The 20,773-nt window shown below is 45.1% G+C and overlaps 1 protein-coding gene across 7 annotated transcripts in view; it reads right to left on the bottom strand.

Moving 5' to 3' along the window:
- FRY (FRY microtubule binding protein) overlaps nt 1–20,773 on the bottom strand; it is a 1,191,674-nt gene that overhangs the window by 833,804 nt on the left and 337,097 nt on the right. For all 7 annotated transcript variants that reach the window (XM_069639765.1, XM_069639761.1, XM_069639760.1 and 4 more), the window contains exon 2: nt 18,487–18,686. In XM_069639765.1, coding sequence (XP_069495866.1) covers nt 18,487–18,686 — 200 coding nt within the window. The remainder of the gene's footprint in view (nt 1–18,486; nt 18,687–20,773) is intronic.

Genomic DNA, 20,773 nt, shown 5'->3' on the forward strand with positions numbered 1-20,773 from the left:
CACAGTAGACTGCTGGCGGGAGTGGGCTCCTCCTCTCTGTGCAACTAACCGTTGAGAGAAAGACGGTGGAGCCTACCGGCTCAGGTGCTAAGAAGAGGAAAGCTGTGCGAGGGAGACTACACATGACGAGAATGCCAGAAGCCAGTGTGGTGGTTTGGCGGTAGAAAGAAGCAGCGAAGCAATTACTGGAGACCTGTGCGAAGCAGAGAAACCCAGCCTAAACTGCGTAAAGCAGTGACACGGAAAGTCCAGCTGCGGGAGGAAGAAATCAGTCAAAGACTTAACCGGGAGGCTGCGAGAAGGACAAGGAATGCCAGGGCTAGTCACGCTGGGACAAAGAACACCGGGGCGTATGGGCGAGCACGCTGCATGCAAATAATTGATCAAAACAGAACGAAGGAAAGAAAACCGTTTATTAAGTCTGAAAGGGAGAAAGTGAAAGTGCATCAGCTAATGAAGGGAATCTTTGAAGTTTGCCCACATGTGCGAAATATACATATAAGAAGCAGTAACAAGTCAGTAAACAACAGAGAAAGTGAACTAGCCAAGAAGGCTAAAGTGGTGAAACACCAAGAGTGGAAGTGTGAGCAAATCGCTAAGAAGCCAATATGCCATGCCAAAATGAATTATCCAGAAGGGCTAATGTAGTGAATTGTCAAGAGTGGAAGTGCAGATAAAACCATACGAACGAAAAGCCAAGTCAGGAAACGTATACCAGGCAGTGTGTGAATACAAGAAGCCCTGGCAGGAGAGTATTTAGAAAAAGATTCCCCCCTTACCAGCACAACTTATATATAGTTATGATATGACATTTATAAACACACCTGTACACAAGTGTGTATGGTGTGACAAGAAGGGGGGGGGCAGAGGGAGGACAAAACAACAATCTTACTAGGCGTTGTGTCAGTCAGATCGCGCAAGTGCAGGGAAAGGGGAGAAGTGCCAAAAAGGGAGGAGGGAGAGTATGGAGAAGTGCAGGTAAACAAAAGTGCAGCCAGCTGGTGGCTAAGTGCAGGTAATGGAAAGTACAACCAACGGGTGGCTCTTAAGTGCAGAGAGAGGGGGCTGTAGGGTTACAGATACAGACCACAAGTGCTGGGAGATCCAAGGGGAAGTGCAAGCTGCAACTGGACATGCAGGGACCTGGGCCCAGTACAGAGGGTGGCCAGGTGACCAGTGCGTGGACCAGATGGGTCATCAGCATGGGAGAGGAAGAGAGAAAGCGGAAGCGAAGAGGAAGGGCTTGAGTTGCTTCCAGAAACGGAGGTGGTTCTGTGCAAGTTTGAGAGGGGCAGGGAGGCTGTTCTAGAGGGAGGCCCCAGCCAAAGGAAGAGATCTGCCCCCAACTCTCAGCTTGGAAAAGCGATTGACGCTCAGAGTTGGAGGTGGATGATTGGAGAGCTCGAGAAGAGAGATGTTTAGGAAGAGAGCATTTGAGATAGTGCGGTCCCAGGCCCCAGAAAGCCTTGTGGACGATGCAGAGGGTCTTGAACTTGATCCTTACCGCCACTGGGAGCCAGTGAAGAGATTTCAGTGCTGGAGAGATACGATCCCTGGGCTTGATAAGTTGCAGAGGACAGAGAGTAGAGGCAGGAAGATTTAGAAAGAGGCTGTTGCAGTAGTCCAGCCTAGAGAGGACCTGAGCGCTAGAGAAAGTGAGCTTCTGGGTGAAAGTGAGGAAAGGCAGAATACCTCTGAGGAGGTGCAGCTGATAGTTTGACTTCCGAGAGACGTCAGATGTGAGGAGTGGAGGGTGGAGTCAAAGATGACCCCAGGGTTCTCAGCCTCACATGTAGGAGTAAGAAGAGGGCCCAGTGTGGGTGGCCAGAGAGAGAGAGGAAAGGAAGGAGCTGGTGTTCCGATGAGGAGGATCTCAGTTTTACTGGCATTAAAGCAGAGATCATTGGCGGCACACCACTTCTAGATTGCGGAAAGACAGTCTGGAATGAGAGAAGGAGTAGAAGTGGCCGAGGGGAGCTGGGTGTCATCTGCATAACATTGAAAGTTAGAGCAGAGAGCAGCGATGCGATGGGCAAGAGGTGCCGGTGGCAGGTATTGGTTGAACATCAAGGGAGAAAGGCTAGTGCCCTGGGGTACACCACAGGTATAGAGAGATAAAAGAGAGGAAGGACCCCAGCTGGACCTCAGAGGGTCGATCAGTGAGAAAGGAGGTCAGCCAGGCCAGTGTCTGATCAGTGAAACCCAGGTTATCATGGAGGTGATTGAGCAGGATGGCATTGTTTACCGTATCAAAAGCAGAAGAAAGATCAAAGAGAATGAGGACAGAAGGAAGGTTAGAATCAAGGTTAGTGAGCAGGTCTTCACGAATGTTCAGGAGAGCAGTTTCCTTGCTTCTGGCAGCTCTGAAGCCAGACTGGTGGTCGTGGAGACAACCAATAGATTGAGTGTGAAGGTTAAGCTGGGAGATGGCCAGCAGCTTTTCCAAGAGTTTGCCCAGGAAAGGCGTGATTGAGATCCGGTGACAGTCGGAGAGGAAGGATCGGCAGAGGGCTTCTTAAGGAGGGGGTGCACAAGGGAGTGCATAAGGGGGAGGGGAAGGTTCCAGTGGCAAAAGAGTGATTGCAGAAATCGACCAAGGCTGGAGCAAGGGTGTCAATGTGGTCCTTGGTGGTTTTGTAAGAACAGGGAAGAACCTGTTTTGATGAGACTTTCCTAGATCGGACTTGTCTAGAAACATTGCTGGGGGTGAACAAGGGAAAGGAAGAGAAGGGAGGAGGAGAGGAGGAGTAGAGGAGGTAGAGAAGAGGAAGAGAGGGTGGAAAGGATGTCCTGAGTTTTAGTAATGAAATGAAAGCCAAGGCCTTGCAGAGGGACTGGGAGGAAACATGAGAGGTGGCGACTGCAGCAGGGTTGGCCAGCTCCTTGCAGATTTTGAAGGACACAGAGTCTGTACTGCCTTTGGAGCCTGCAGAAGGCCAGTTTGTCATAGGGTGCACTATTCAGATTTGTATAAGAATTCCACTTTGTTAAATCACAAATTGTAGGGGGTTAGTAATATAGTGACTTGTCATCCTGATAGGTTAGTCTAGTGTTCCACCAGCTCTTATGGCCAAAATGTTCCACCCATTGGGCTTTTTCAAGGCGGTGTGCATTTAATAAGTCTGCTATTCTTTCATTTAGTAGGTCGGTTGTATTCTTAGCATTTCCATCGTCGTTGATTTCTTGTAGTTTACATTGCTTGGCCTTGTATCCTTCAAAATTGCCATGATCTTGAATACTTCTGTGCATTCATGGTTTGTTCGGTGCAGTGCTCTGCTTACATTCTGTATCTTTGTTCTTGTAATTGGGTTTGTGATCCCCGTCGTGGTCTACATTCTGTTCCGTGAGCCGCTCCGGTTTGGATTGGAAAGGAGAGTAGAACAGGCAATTACAAGTGTGTGAATACAAGAAGCCCTGGCAGAAGAGTTTACCAGGCAGGAGCAATGCTCTTTTGATCAATGTACAATAGATAGGAAATCAGATTTGATGGGAAACAGTGAGCTTCTTCCAATGGGGTGAGTTTGAGGGTTGTGGAGGGGAGTAAATGGAACAGTCACCGGGGACAATACATAAGTGCGCATACATGGATTACGGACAACCAACACTGGACATTTTTAAGTGCAGGTAGGCGGTACGGTCAATTGTGCTTGGCACATGACCACGATGGATGAACTGCCCTGGCAAGAGAGTATACGAGGAAACCGCAAGTATATGAATATAAGCGAGCAAACAAACCCTGGCAGGAGAGTACACCAGGTATCCGGACAACTCAAAGGACATTATGTAAGATCTTTGATATTAAGAGGAAATTATGTTTAAGAAAATGTGAAGAAGGATCCGAGGGAAGGGAGACACCCTTGGGGTAAGGAGACTTTTTGTTTGAGTTACTTATTGCTTTGCCCATTTGAACATTTCCAAAACAGTGAAGGCCAAAGACATACTCCTTTTCATTTTAAAATTAATTTCCTTAGAATGCGAGGGTCAGATTAGTACTTCGGACACAGGACGGTTTTGTTTTGGACATTACAACACTGACAGGTCCTTCATTTTGAGTTTAGGTAGGTAAACACCTCTAGTGCAGGGACAGCAAGGCATTTTCCCCAACACCTTTTCTTGCATCAATAAAAGTCTTAAGCCAAAACCATGTCTAACTTGTGTCCAAGTTTCATTCCCAACTCCTCACACTAGGGTGCAAGGAGTCTCTTGGGTTCTAGAAACTGCATTGACGTATGAGAAATGAAACATAAGAGAATGAAACCAGGTGGGGTGACAGTCAACCAACAAGAAAAACAGAAAGTCAGCGCCAAGAAAACCCAGGATTAGACAACGTACCTTGGGCCTTGAAAAATAATCTAGGAGCATGATAATCAACTAATTTACCGTAAAACTTTGCTGACCCGGTCAAAATTGAAGTAAACATGATCATTGGTTTTGGTTGAACAAAAATGCTTCATCTGCATAAAGATCAGCAAGTTGACACTTCAGGTGAATTACTGGAGAGATCGGTTCTAGAGAAGCTGCATTGCATGAAGGAGCTAAAGAAACTTGCTTTGGTTTGGAAGAAATTGAGGATGCTTTACGAGCACATTTTTTGCTTGTATTATAATTGATCGACGAGAATAAACAGCTGGCTACAATTGCCTGGAATACAATTGGCGATCTAAGGGGTGTGGGATCAGTTGCAGCTGCTCTTTTCACATGGGAACTATGGTGTGTGCAGGACATACATCCTCATGTGGCAGCATTTTGTTTGCTTACCAAACGCCTTAGCAAATCAGAGGTCTTCCCACTAGAGTGGCTTGCATTCAAAACATATCGTCGCAACTTGGGAAAGTACTGTACCGAATACCGTCAACACAGTGAAGAGTTTGGCTCACTGCAGAGCATTTGTCCTGCAATATATATGGTATTTGTTACTTGCCTCGCTTGACTTCACCAACATGGACCTAAATCAAAAAGCACTTTTACTACTAGAGAGAGTCTACTGCCCATGCAAGTGGGAAAACAAATGTTCATTATCGGAAATTATGCAGGCACGATAGAATACAGTGGTGTCCCACAATACATTTGGTCCAATTGTACACATAGCTCTTCCAGCTTTCCCTCTGATGTCTTCCTGAGCATCTTATTTACCCCTCGCCCTCATCCCAACTACCTACCCGACTTTGCTCCTCCATACCACTACTGAATGTTCTATCACACTCCTTCGCCTCTCGGACAGGCAACCATGAACGATGGCAGTAGGTGCTATACAAATACCAGATAAGATTACATACATCATGCAAATTGATATCTTTTTCCATGTGGACTTTGCCCCTAATGCAAAATCTTTGTTATGGGCCGGTACTGTGAGGAGTGAATAATAGACTGCCCAACAGAAATATGAGGAATTAGTCTTTCGGATTATGACCTTCATATGTGTACTTTTGTATTTGTTAAGACGAAGAAAGGAATCTCCTTGGCTGCATGAACTATGCTAGCTATGGTGATGAACCAAGTCAGTGCCAATATAAGCGGGTGCACAGCCGTGGATGGAGCAGGTTTGCCAAGGAAGTGATGCTCCACGTCCTTGCCAGCACAGTGGCCTTGTCGAGGATGGGAATGTGTGGGAAGTGATTGAGTAATGTGGGATGGACATGTAAGCCAGATGCGACTCATGGTGCACCTTTCGGATACATACAGAAAAAACACACACATTTTAAAAGTAAGCAGTGATTGCAGAAGAGTGTCTTTGCCCTTTTATGACTGCTTCCCCAAGTCACAGAAAGATGTGCTTAGGTCGGTGCTCGCCACTGGGCAGACTTTTCCAGTGCCTGGTATCATGGGCAGCGCCAGGCATGGGCAACTTGAAGAAGCAGACATCACTCTGCTTTGAAGGCCAGTCCGGGGCTCAGACAGCAAGAACCTGTCAAATTTCCCACCTGGGAGAGCAATTTATTTACTCACTTTTAAACTTTAAAAGTAAGCATCTGAGATGAGAAAATGTGTCATTAAGGTGACAGTGGCAGCAGAAAACGACCAGAGGCAGAGGACAAAACACTTCCCAGGGGATATCAATAAAGCCCCTACGTTTGCTGGGCGCACCTTTTAGATGGCTCACGCCTCCAATAATTAGCATTAACTAAATAGCCAGTGAGTTGCAGAGGCATAGATAGGGTAGGGGGCCTGAGCATTCCCGAGGGAAACAGTTAAGAAAACAAGCATTGAGGATGCCAACAGTTTGGGCTCTTGTATAGGCATGGGAAAAGCACTTTTGTACTGGTATTAACTGGGCATTGCTGGTAGCCAGTGCAGAATGTTGCGAGTACCTGGGCATCTGCAAATGTCTAACACTTTCACACAAGCCAAAACTGTTCACTTTGCCAATGCTGGTTTTGAACAGGTCTTCAGTGTAGGACACGCACAGTGCTAATAAATAGAGTGGCTGAAGGCGCACCCAGATAAGACATGTTTATTACTCCAGAATTGTGTTTACAGCTCCAATTAAGTCATTAACTATCAGAAGTAGGCATTGAAAAAACTGGCAGACACTAGGAGTGCAGCGTTTGATGGGAAGGATTGATTAAAGGGAGCACAAAGAGTTCCCACGAGGAGCTGTTTTGGGCGGGGAGGGGCAGGAACTGGGTGGTAATGGCTATAGGGATTAGCATGCCCATAGGCGGCAGTTAATGGGTGGGCAAATAACCAATCACCTTCAAGCTTTGTGCCAAATTGCATATGCAATTTCTCACTAGCTGTACTCAAATGCAATAGTTTCGGCTTATATATGTCTCTGCCACATAGCCCAAACTAAAAAAGGTTTTGTGTGCATGCATGGCTTGTATGTGTGCATGCATGCTGAAACGTTACATGGCTACTGAAAAGCTAGTAATTGCTCTTTGTCAAGAAAGTGCTAATATGGACGAGAAATAGAGTAAAAGGCATAGAGGAGGTATTAATGCTGCTGGATACTTGGTGTCCGCAAAAGCAGCCTATACATGTATGTTCTGTAAAGTGCATATTTAAAGTTTTGAATTAAGGGGACAGCAGCTGCTGCCATGCACCGCAAAGAACACATTAAATGTCATGAACTGAAACAAGTAACCTGTTGCTGTGCAGCAAGTCTGCAAACTGGGGGCAGCTGCTCGGGTCCGCTCGTGAGCCTCAGGCCCATTTCAACAGAAAAAGTTGAAAGGCCCAGATGCCATCCAGGTTTACATGCTCCCAAGTCAGTGATGGAAATGAGCAATACGTGCAGTGCTTTAAACGGGCCGGCTCTAACCGGCCCTTAGTACCTGCACTTCTCATTTTTGGCTGTTTAGAGTGGTGGGTCTTTAAGCTTCAATAGATTACTGGTGCTCAGTAACGTTGACAACGCTCCCATATTTCCCAGTCCACACAGATCAGCTTTCCAAAGCCTTCCCAGTTTGGTATTCACACTTTCTCCCGTAGAACGTCAAAGCAGGGGAGTACAGCTGCTCCCCTTGAAGTTTAGTTGTTTGTCTACAAAGCATCAGGGATTTACAGGGAACCAAAAGAGGCCCTGGAAATCATTTTAAAAGTGGTCCCATATTATGCACCTTGTGAGCCAGCCGAACCCCTTTCCCCATGAGAAAATATGGAAATAAAATAGGTCACCACACAAGAGGCCCTCTGTAGGCCTATACACCTCTGCAAAGCATTACACTCCGGGCGAGCAGAGTTTGGTAGCCCAGGCACATTAGTGCCTGTGGAAGGACTGGTGTCCACTAACAGGTGTAAATGAGGAGGATGAAAATACATGGCAGGGAAGCATTATGTTGTATGCTGTGTGAAATAAAGACTCCAGCTGACATCGCATTGCGTTGCATTTTTTTCACGTGAATACAGTTTTAAAACCCATTTTCTTTCACTGTGGAAAGTTTTAAAAATATCTAATTTTTAAGGCTTTTACTGTGATCTTCTTGTCCGGACGGGTTAAATAAAACTATAACCTTATTTTTGCTCAACATGTTTCTAAAACAATGGGCCTCATTACGAGGCTGGATGGATGTCTTTGAGGGATGACTGCATTAGGCTGACAGAATTAAATTTCAAGTGCATGTCTTTAAAATACACACATTTTATTGAGATTTTGGTTAGAATTATTGATTGTAATGGGTCAGTGCGCAAATGTCCCAAGCCCCAAGCTCAGAATAAAAAAAGGACTTACAAAGAGTGAAAGAGAGGGTGAAGATAGGACTGGAGCGTGGGTAAGTGCGGAGAGAGACGCCTATAACGTGATACAAATAGATAGTGAGGAGCAAAGCACAAGACACACACAGAAAGTGAGACAAATGTAGAACTATATGACCGGTTGGGAAGACAGGGTAAATGTAATAGAAATGGCTTGGGAAGACTAGGCACAAGAGCAAGTTGTGGTCCCTGTCGGGGCTGAGCTCCGGCACGCAAAGCCTAGAGTGGCGAGTACCTGCACTTCATTTTTCCATTTAAAGCACTGAATAGAAGTATGAGAACACTTGAGGTCTTCTTACTACTTTCATCGGTTGATCACAATAAAATCAAGTGCCATTTCCAGGGCAGAATCAGAAATACACAATGAGGTCACTTGTGTTCTGTCTAGCCTAGGTACAGGCGACACTAACAATAGAAGCCACGAGGAAAGTATATAGGCTGTGGTCTAGATACAGGACACCGATAAGTAGCTGAATGAGAACAGTACGCATGCCCCAGCTGAGACACAGAACTGAAGATCAACCGAATGTACAAGTGCTCAAGCAGTGACATGGCGAGACATGGGAGACCGATTCAAAGCAACAAAGAAAATGTGATGGGAGTCAGAAGCTACCAGCATGGTGCACATAGCCAAATATACACAGTCGAAAAGAGACATGGTTTCTAAGATTTGTTGCCATGAGTGAGCCAGCAATAAATGATTTTGTGGGGTGAGATATATATATATATATATATATATATAAAATCAATGGTCATAATTATACATGAATCATCACTATGGTCTGGTAATCCATTAGGCTTTTTGAAAGAAAACTAAATAACTCCTAGGGTCTGAAATAGAGAGAGGGCATTTTAACAGGTTAGGCACGTGAGATTAAATGAGTTGCCTGGGAGAACAGACTTTGGTTAAGTGGAGAAGTTGGGATTTGAGCCAAGTCTGCATTTTATTTTCAGCACTTGACCACATGGTTTACCCAGTTCAGAAAGGTGCAATTATTTGTGATGGTTGGACTTTCATGAGCTATAGTAATGTCATGCTTTTGGTAGCCCTTAAGTGCAAAGTACACAAATCACATGATAGACCAACATAATACTGTCTTTAAAAAGAATTCCTTATAAAAGCACGTCTTGCAAAGGAGAGTGATTGTAGCTTTATTTTCATAAATATAAGTTTACAAATACCAGAATGCTAATTGCGGTGAGCCTAAAACAAATATCATCTGGGTTTTACTGCTATATTTTAAACATTTAAATGCACCCAACAAAATAAATTCTTGGAAATGGTCCCTAGCTTATTGCTTTTACTCAACACAGGCTGTTATTCATGACATTTAGAGGAACATTTATAAATGTTGGAAAAAGCAAACATTTATGTGTGAAATAAGCAAACTTGAAGAGAGGGTTGACGGAGGCCTGTGTCATGTCAATTTTCTACTTCTATGAAAAGAGCAGTCAATGGGCTAAATAATACTATGAGAATGTGAGACGTTAATGTTACAGGAATTTGTACTGCGCACCATCACCACCGGAGTGGTCCCCAGGTGCTGTGGCAGATCTGAAAAGGAGGGTGTGAAAAAAGGGAGGAGTTGGGGGAGTTAGTAGGGTGCACTGGAAATAGGAAAGTGAGAGTTGTGATGTCCTGTTGGAGCTTAAGTTCGATTTGCACTGTTCGCTGAGCTTCGGTGCGGTTTTCGGGTCTGTGCAAATTCCCATGTGCTGTTGTGCTGGGTTATGTGTTGTTAGTCTGTTGTTGCAATGCAGTGAAGTACGTGCAGACTTCTGTGCAGAGAAGTGCTTGTGCGAGTTTCTGTACGAGAATTGTATGTGGAAAGTTTAGGTTTTAGAGTGTGGTTAGCGGGTTTTCTTTACCTTTTTGTGCTATAATATAAGAGTAAATGAAACCCATAAAAGGGATGTGAAATGCAATATTTCCAATGGGGGGGAACAACAGATAAACAAGTTACTTACCCATGGTAAAGTTCTTTCGATTGGATGTTCCTCCCACGCATTCCCCATCCCACGATCAATCATCCCTCCAGCCTTGGAAAAACACCTACTCGACAGGGGGTGCCGAGCACCGCCGATCCAGAGTTGATGCCCCCACACCCCAATGGGCCCTGCTCGACCGTCGATGCCATCACCAGAAGAAACAGCGCACGCAGCCACCGTCGGCTTCAGCCCCGTCCCTCCTCCTGTAGAGGAATTACCAGGCGTACCATTGACCGTAGGCGCCAAGAAAGCGTAATGTCTAAAGACACGTAAATTCTACAGCGGGCAGTGAGAAATATTTGGGAAGAACATCCAATCGAAAGAACATTACCAGGGGTAAGTAATTTGTTATTCGAAAGGATTGTGTCTTACCACAAATTCCTCATCTTATGATAGACTCCCAATGCAGTCATATTTTGGTGTTGGGAGTACGAATTATATTTTGTCTCAATTGTTATCATGGACTGAATGAAGGACTGCTTTTCCAAATAGTCCACCTTGACTGGAAGATGAATCCAGGCAGTAATGTTTCCGAAACGTATGAACAGACGACCAAGGGGCCGCTGCACACATTTCTGAATGGAACATCTCTCTGAAGAGCAGCAGAGGTTGCCATGCCCGTTGTGGAATGTGTTCAAGCCTTCCGGCGGATCTTTGCCCGTTAATCTGTAACATTGCCCAATAGCAAGGATGATCCATCTGGATAAGGTCTGTTTTGTCACAGCTAAACCTAATTTAGGGCCTGTATGGCCAATGAATAATAGGTAATTTTGACAAAATGTAGCCTTTCTTGATATATAAAAATGGATAGCTCTTTTTGGGTCGAGCATTCGTAATCTTTCCTCCTCTTTTCCAGGATGAAGCAGTGGATATAAATTTGGCAAAATTATCTTTTGCGACAAATGGAATCAGAGACTACTTGGATAGAAAAGACGGTTTCACCCCGAGAACCTGCGGGCTGACATTATTGCTATTAGCAAAACAGTTTAAGGTTAACAGTCTTAATGGGCATGCGTGTACTGGCTCAAAAGGAATGCATGTTAGAAATGTTAACACCAGGTTAAGATCGCATACAGGGACTTTGAATGGAACTGGTGGAAATACGTTAGTAAGACCGTTTAGGAATTGAACAACCAGCGGCATTTTAAAATCCGAATCTTCATCTGAAGAGCATGTGAAAATAAATAGCGCCGCCAAGTAACCTTTAATTGTTCCAATCTGGAGCCCAGATTCGCCAAATGTAACAAAAAAGAAAGTACCATCGGTGTATCACATAGGAAAGGAACCACATTCTGATCCCTGAAACAACTGCTGAACTTGTTACAACGGCAGTGGTACAAAGATTTCGTTGCTGGGCTTCTGGCCGAAAGCAAAATCTCCATTACGTCATCCGGGTGGTCCCAATCCTTGTATTTCAACCTCTCAGAAACCATGTGTGAAGGTTGAGGGTCTTCACCTCTCGATGGAGAACCAGACCCTCTACTTGCGAGAGAAGGTCCTCTCTTTACGAAGACACATTGGAGGGCAGATGGACATGTCCAGAAGGTCCAGGTACCACGACCCCCTAGCCCAATCCGGGGCAATTAGGATCATGGATTTCCCGAACTTTCTCAACCTCCTGATCACACGACGAATGACGGGGACTGGAGTAAACTCGTACAAGAGGGGGAACTCTCAGTCCACTACAAATGTATCCCCTTTTCAGCAAAGGCAGCGCAAGACTGCTCCTTGAAATAAGATGACCAGGTCATCTTATCTCAAGGCGCAGTCTTGCGCTGTCTTTGCTGAAAAGGAGGCTCACAGTATCGTCTGATGGACAAGACAAGATATGAGCCTCGACTGTTTACATTGCCAAATTACAGGCAGTGGAACCAATCTCCTCTTGTGGCTAATGCATTAAACTCAGGGTGGCAGCCTAGTTTTTACAATGCTCATTTGGAGTAACTGAGCTCGTAACCTGCACCACATTGATGTTATAATAACATGTATAAAGTGATTTCTAATATGTATAAAGTGATTTCTAATGTAGGTGCAATGCATGGTTTTGTAGCACAGTAAGCTACTATCACCAAAGTCCAAATACTCAAATTTACAAACATCTGAGAGAAAGAGTTAAAAGGCAGAGTCTGCCTTGCCTGGATTTGGTACTATGATCTGGAGATAGATGCCCACATATACCGGGATTGGAAGGAAAAGATCCTGTGAGGTCTCATCAATTTGGGACTCCTGTCCTGGTGAAAAGCACTTTAGTAGCGTCTATAAAGGGGATGGATAGACAAGTACGATCTATGAAAGTCTCGTCAAAGCAGGTTCTCCCCTGCTCATCTAGAACAATCAAGGACCACATCAACACCCTTGCTCCAGCCTTGGCTGATTTCTACAATCACTTCTTTGCCACTGGAACCTTCTCCTCTCCTCCTTAAGCACTCTCTTGTTCACCCCCTTCTAAAGAAGCCCTTGCCCGATCTCCATCACTCCTTTTCTGGGAAAACTCTTGGAAAAGCTGGCCATCTCCCAGCTTAATCTAAACTACATACTGAATCTGTTGGTTGCCTCCATGGCCACCAGTCTGGCCTCAGAGTTGCCAGAAGTACAGAAACTGCTCTCCTGAATACCCGTGAAGACTTGCACTCCATTCTTGACTCTAATCTCCCTTCTGCCTCATTCTCCTCTTTCTATCCTCTGCTTTTGACACAGTCAACCATGCCATCCTGCTCAATTGTCTCTGCGACAACCTTTGTATTACTGATCAGGCCCTGGCCTTGTTGACCTCCTTTCTCACTGACCTACCCTCTCAGGTCTAACTGGGATATTTCGTCTCTTATCTCTCTCTCTACTTGTGGTGTTCCGGTGTTTGTGGGTCCAACCTCCATCCCTGACTCTTCAACCACTACCTGGCACCTCTTGCTCAATGCATCGCTACTTTTTGCTCCAATTTTCAATGTTATGCGGATGACACTCCGCTCTCTTTCAGGATCCCCTCAGCCACCTCTGCTTCTCTCATACCAGACTCTCTGGCCACAATTCAGGAATGGTGTGCTGCCAATGATCTCTGCCTTAATGCCAGTGAGCCTGAGATCCTCCTTATTGGGACACCCGCTCCCTCCTTTCCTCTCTCTCCGGTCGCCCACTATGGGCCCTAAACCTGCTCCTTCTTTGACTCCACTCTCTCTTCTCCTCACATCTCTGATGTCCCTAAGAAGTAAAACTATCAGCTGCACCTGCTCAGAGGTATTCTTCCTTTCCTCACTTTCCCCCAGAAGCTCACTGTCTCCAGAGCTCTGGTCCTCTCCAGGCTGGACTATTGCAACAGCCTCTTTCTAAATCTTCCTGCCTCTACTCTTCGACCATTACACTTAAGGGTCTGTATCTGCAACCCTACAGTCCCTTCACTCTGCACTTATGTGCCACCCGATGGCTGCACTTGTGAGTTAACCCCACTTCCCCTCGCCCCTAGCACTTCTCCGCTTCCCCGCACTTGCACGATCTGAATGATACAAGGCCTAGTAAGATTGTTATTTTGTCCTCCCTTTGTTTACCCCATCCGTGGCTTGTCGCGCTGATTAAACACTTGTGTACATACGTGTTATAAATGACACATAGGAAAACGAATACCTCCACCAAATATCAAGCCAGAGCTACAGGATTATTGTGCCAGCTAGCCGTATCATGTCAGGCATCAGGATCATTGGAGGTGAGGCCATAGTAATTAGAATCATGGACTGGGAGGCAGCGTGCATTCCTTCAGCTAGCTACTTTCCTTTATTGATGTTTTTTCTGGAGGCATCGAGACATTTATGAACCAGGATGGCACAACATATATTCCCTTTGACTGGCATGATAAAGCGAGGCAACGCCATTCTTTTTGCAATTTAGCCTCTTTCGCACCATCCAAGTGCTTTTAATGAATAACACTCTGTAACATTTCAGTATACCTAACTGGGTTATCACATTGGTGTGCTTTCATTAGACAGTCCCTTCATGTACCTAGTAATTAAAAGAACCACATCATATAATTTAAGGACTGTGCCGAGTCAGAAGAAGGGCACAGACTCTTCATCTTACTGAGGATTCTTATTAACTGAAAAGAAGAAATGCTGATTCCTCCCTACTCAAAGTGTTTTCCCTACCTAACAGAAGGTGCTCATCAGTCATTAGTGAGAGTCCAAATCGGTCTCAGTTCACTGTCCAAGCTAACCTATTCTTACCCTACCACCATTATAAAAATAAAAACAAGGAGAATGTCTCCCTTCTCTATAAGCTGGTTTTGCACCAAGTTCAGTTTAGTAAGATTCTCAAGTAGTTCTGGCTAACTACTTTTATTAAGTCACACAGTTCTAATACTTGGTTCTACAAATGTTCAATCCTCTCTCGTATTTAAATTACTCTTTCCTTCCTTCTGGTTCCCTTCTCTTTTTATGTTATTTGTGTGTATCATTTTCCTTTCATGGGACAACTTTATCCAACACTTATAACTTTTCCCTTGATTTCTTGGGTTCTCAATCTTTATTTCACAGTCTTTGGTTTCACTGTGTGGTTGGCCCTTATTCTCGGCTTCAATCGGTGCCTCAGGTTTTCCCAGCTCACAGTGTTTCCTATTGTGTAATATTTTTTTCTCCTTGACCTGGGAGTGTAAACCTTCCAGTAAAGATTATCTTTCCATGTTAACGCTTTATCTTGAGTGTGACGAGTAGGAGCATTGCAGTAATGATTCTCTTTCACTTCACTCAATGCCAGGATTTTAGCCTGACTTGGACGAGTATGAGCATTTGAGTAATGACTCAGTTCCCGCTCCTGAGTCTCCTGCTTTCCCAGTTACCCATCAGGTTCAGGGATCACATTATGGTTCTTGCCGGTTTGGGACCTTCTCCTTCCACTTGTCAGGTTGGCCTCTCATAATTCCTGTGGTTTCACAAACAATCTCTCTGGTCTCTAATGTGCTGGCTCGTTCCATATTGAATTAAAGGAAGTGGTATCCGCATCATTCACCGAGCCACTGGTCCAACTCTACTCGATTGCGGTCATGCCACCACTTCGCTCTCGCAAGGGCTGAGGATGACTCGCGTCCACCTCAGCTCATCTTCTTTGTTCCCCTTCTTGACACCACGCATCTGAAGTATCATTTGGGTTCCTCTTTGACATAAGAAACCACACATCTGGCTTTCTTTCAACATACGTCTGCGAGCATGTTCATAACTCGCGGGTTCTCTCTCATTTCCCAGTCCCCACCTATTTCTTGTATTACATTGCTGTAGGACTTCCGACGCAGTGCCACAGTCCTTTCTCTTGGTTTTCTGTTCTGTATTCCTCCACATACCTTTTTCCTCGTCTCGGTACAATACAGTCTTTCCTTCAAAGAGATAATCAGAATTTCCTGATAACAATAACACATGTTGCTATGTTCTTCATACCTTTCCTCACTGAATGTTTTTGGAGATATATTATTGGTATGTTTCTTAGGTAATTCCTCATAAGAACGGGAGTACTTGTCCCAACGGAGGAGTCTTTCCCAGTGAGGTCCCGCTTGCCTCTACCGCTAGGGAGAGTGTTGAGAGCGGGTTCGCCTGCGTAGCCTCACAGGTAAAGGATCCCCCTTGGGGAGACATGACTGATTCCTATGATTCGTCACAGGACAGAATCTTGGCATTAGGTGCAATGTGTAGTAATCCGGACCATTGAAACCTACAAACAGCTGTGGATTGACTATGTCTATATGGTGGCCCCAACAACTATAGAACGTCTTAGAGAGATGTCACATGGCATTGTCAACCCAGGTAAGGGGTGGGCCATAGAAATGGGTGTGGGGATTGGTGTATGTGACAAATTGTAGACTTTCTGGAGAAACCATGGGCCATAAGATAAAGGAAGTTTCCTGCAGTACAAAGAGAAGGTGGTAGGAGTAGAACTTGTAGGAAACAACCCTGTTAGTTGTTACAAACTCACATAGGAGGAAACTAGAAATCAGTCCGAACCTGGTAAATCTAAATACAGACTCTGGAGCAAACTTCAAAAACTTAAAAGCTTACCTGAGCAATAAAATGTAGGTGTGTGACGAATCAAATATATTTTTCCCTTCTCCCCAAGGGGAAGCCTTCCCCTTTGAGGCTATGGAGGTGAGCCCGCTCTGCAAGACCCTTCGTAGGGGTCTGGGCAAGTGGGACCTCAATGGTAGAGACTCACCCTTAGGGGACAAGGGCTTCTGTTCCTATGAGGAATTCCCTAAGCAACACAGCAAATAAGTCCAGAAGCTTGCCACATACTACTGGAATTCATACAGGTAATCAACAAAAGTGTTTCCCTTCAAAATACATCAATTAACAGTAAAGGCAGTGTTGTCCAAAACTATAAGCGGACAGAAGAAGGGGGGTTGATAGTAGTTGCACATCAAGAGGATGCCAAGAAGTGTGTGGCACAAGAAGAGACAGCTTGAATGGCGCCAGCAGGGAGGACGTCAAGCCATCAGGAATATCCATGGCCACATGGCTCTTCCCTAAGGTGTTCATAACTTGCCCAGCCCCCTTATAATTTACTGCTATCCCTCGTGCTAGACTTACCATTTTACCGTTAGGCAAAGCTTGCAAGTGAATGCTTTGATCAATAAATGATTCTAGGTTCTGTGACAGGGTCAGGGATCTGAATGTGTTAAGCGGGCGGGGGACCCCTCTCAATGCGGGGCAGGTGGCCTACCAGGGTGCTTGCCAGAGCCAGTCCTTTCACCAATGTCATGGTATGGGAGTTGGAAGGACACTAGTCAAATGAAATGGGCCAATTTCAATCGCTCCATACCTGCCATACAACACGCTGGCCAGTGTTCCCCCTTGTCTATTGCAGAATGCCCAAGCCCAGGTATGCAGTGTTAATAATGAAAAATAAAGAACGACAGACTTTCAGTGACTCCTGAATAACGACAAAAAGTCAATTTTTTTTGTAAAAGTATACATGGGGTGGGGGTAGTTGGGATTAAAAAAATACTAAAATTCACTGTACTGGGCTGCCATTGCCATTGTTAATAATGGACAAACCCATGTCGGGAAGGGTACAGGGCTGTGATGGTGCTTTATAGCTTCACACCTGTGTAACCGGCCACTGGGGGATAGCAATACAAAGGTTGGCCCAGGGAACCAGGTAAGTCCAAGAACCAAAGGGGAGGAGGAGAATAAAAGGGGCCGACCACAAGAAGGGAGTGTGGGTTCGGAGAGGTCAAAGGGTGAGGATGTGGACCAAGAGACCAGGTGATGGAAGGATGGTGCAGCGGAGTGTAGAGGCAGCTAGCAGGGAGTTTTGAAGGGGAGGTATTGGTTGGTGAGAGAAGGTGGTACTTGGGTGTGAGCGCATGTGTGGTGGGTAAGGTGAGTGAGCTGTAGAGGGAGAGAATGGGAGTGAGTAAGACGACTAGAAGAGGGAAAGGAGCGCAAGTGTAAGAGAAGGAGGGGTGGAGTGAAGAGGAGAGAGTAGTAGAGTGTGGGAGTGGGGAGTGGTCAAAAGTAGTGGTAGAGCAGAGTACCGCAGAGGCTAAACTAATAATAAGTGTTATTTATATAGCGATCTTATCCAAAGCGCTTTACATAGAAACATTTTTTATATACAATTATTATAACCCAATGCAAATTGGTACTCATTTTATCATCCTCGAAAAGATGAAAGGCTGAGTCAATCATGCCGGGATTCAAACCTGCAGATTATACACAGATCGCAACAGCAAGCATTTAACCCGCTAAGCTATCTTACCTAGAAGTAAGGAGTAGAAGAAAGAGAATAACTGAGGGAAAGAGAGGGAGAGAGAAAAAAAAATGGGAAAAAAGGGGGAGAGTAGAAGGAAGGGAAAGAACGGACAGAACATCAGGGTGAGGAATATGAGGGTGTGAAAGAAAAACAGGTGGGACCTGGGGGTTTGGAAGGAACTAATTCCGGGGTGCAAGACCATTACTGTTCTTGTGGGACCCCAGGATCCACCTGAAAGACCCCAGAGGGAGACCGATCAATAAGGCGGTTGCCTTTAGGCCCACAACAATAGACAGACTTTAGATAGTAGGTGTGCCCATCTTGGGTATTAGGGAAGTCTGGGCTAGGCTGCAGGAGCCTGAGAGAGGGGAAAGAGAGGGGGGAAAGAGATGGAGGAGAGCAAGGGCCCTTAGTTGCGCCCCCTTTAATTTGAGAATTAAAACGCTTGAACCGATCTTAAGAGTTGGTATATTCTAGAGGCCCTCAGTGACAGTTCATAAGTTTAGTCCTTGCATTACGATTCGGTAGAGTCTTCAAAGTGGAGCACGCAAGAACCCCATATTTTACATGAATTTTACATACCAGAGGTTCAGCCATGATGATTCGAATCTTGCGTTCGGCCAGTGTAGTGAAGTTTGCAAACAAGCTCTTCAGAATATATTCACCGGGTTTGCTGTCCGGGTCAATGTTGATGGGCAACATGGCTGGTGGTCCCTTATCTCTCTGCGTGCTGGAAACTGGTGTAACTGGTGGCTTGATGTACCCGTTACCCACCGGAGAGGCTAAAAAGAAAAACAGAAAAGGACACTCTTATTAATCCTCAGAAAAATGTGAATAACGTCTTCATTATTGGAGGATTTTCCAAAATATATGAAAATCAAACAAAATATCTTCTCGCCACCCATTACGTTGGAAATCAAGTATAACATACACACATATTCCTTACCCACGTGTTATAGTTTGCTTTTATTTTCCACCCCAAGACTGACTTCTAGTTAAGTTAACTTTAATGGCAACTTCTTCAAAGGTTCGCTGTATGCTAAGGTGGCGCTGCCTGGTGCATACTTTGTCCATGCTTGCAACCGCTCATAAGCCTTGAAACTTAGCAATTAGCCGAATAATTTACCTTTATGTAAGGTAGACGTTCTTCACTGAATCGGCCCGCCATTCGCAGCGGGCAGGACCCTCGTCTTCAGAAGACCAGTTCCAATAAGCACGCTGCCGTCAAACTGTGCCCACAGGGTAATATCGCGCACCTGAGGCCTACACAATGGCGTCAGCAGAACATTCATTGGGATTCCAGAGGAGAAAGTATCAGCTGGCCCTTCGGCTGGCTGGACACCCACCATCAGGCAGGTCACAAAAGCATGGCACAGATAAAGCTTAGGTTTCTTACAAGGGAATGATATTGCTGGGATCTTTTTCACTCCTGATTGCAACCTTGAGGAGCCTGGTTAGCGTGACGCCACCAACTACCAGGTGCTACCAACTGCAATGCCACTGCAGCAGGAAGTGATCCAGCACAGATACCCACTTTCCAATAGCATCTGACACCACAGCCAATCACACACCATATTGAAACAGCCGCATTACTGTTATGGCAGGTGCAGGTAATTACCGCACACCATATGCTGCCACTTTTCTATGCTATTCTGCTTGCAATGTTTATGTTGGTTTGCAAGTACCATGTCATAATATACGTTTTATACTGCGTCACTTACCACCATCGATGATTTACGTCACCAATACCTTGTCTGACAAAAATGACGTGTTGCGCCCCTGCCCCCAGTAACCAGACTGTAGTCTGTGGGGGAAGAAGATGAAAGGAAAACGGGGCAAAGAATGGGGATAGAGGTGAGGGAGATGCACTAATAGGATATGGACGAACAGGATGAACACATTAGAAGGATACGTTAGGCTTGAGGTAGAGGGAATACGATTGTATTATAAAAGAAATACATTTGAAAATAAATTACATCTTTTATTGTCATTTATCTACAGTTTGACTGATTGCGAGAAACTTATTTGGAGACTAAATTTAGTCCCGAGAAGGCCATTTGCTAATTATTTCCCAAAAGTTGTCCTTCCACTGGGGAACAATATTTGGAATGGGGCTTTTTCTTGTGCCTGAAATCGGCCCAGCCCATGTACAGCATTGTTTGCCCGCTTCCCTCAGGTGCCATGACTCATTAACGACAAGGATGGAAGTGGTCCTGACCTACTGTTCCGACATGTAGGCTCGGGCCACTTCATTTTTTTTATTCGTGTTTAGAGAAGTTCACATCATGGGTCACACATAGTGCCACACTCTTCCCTCACTTGGCATTAAAATATCCATGTCTACCCGATATATTTGACCACATTCCAATGCCCGGCTTTTAACGTATCAGAGTCCACTAGGAGAGTATCTCCTTGGTTTGCTTTTCTGTCCCCTCACTTCTTGGTTGCACAGGAGCAACTGCTGGATCAGCACAGAGGACTTCCATGAGGATCCGTGAACCAGACTAGTCTGGACTCTCCCAACTTCTTCAGAATTCATCTATTGGTGTTCTGAATAGAACCAACATGATCAAAATACTGATAATGACTAGTCAGGTGGCCAAGGCCCAAGTTCTCTGTATGACCAGAAGGAAGGAATGGGAAAGCGTTTACGGGCAGCTTCGATAGTCCCAGATCAAGAAACTAAGCTATCCAACAACCATCCCTCTCACCTCTCACCGGGACATACAAGAAGATAACCAGGTGCTTTTTACCAGATAAATCAGATGAGGGTAAGAATGTGCATTTCAGTACAAATGCCACATGAGAAGCCACTCAGGGTCACATCCGGCCTAGTCACTCAACTTGAAAGAAGTTAAGGGAAAGAAAA

The sequence above is a fragment of the Ambystoma mexicanum genome, chromosome 7q (assembly GCF_040938575.1).
Source record: "Ambystoma mexicanum isolate Mex_15411 chromosome 7q, UKY_AmexF1_1, whole genome shotgun sequence".
Taxonomy (NCBI): domain Eukaryota; kingdom Metazoa; phylum Chordata; class Amphibia; order Caudata; family Ambystomatidae; genus Ambystoma; species Ambystoma mexicanum.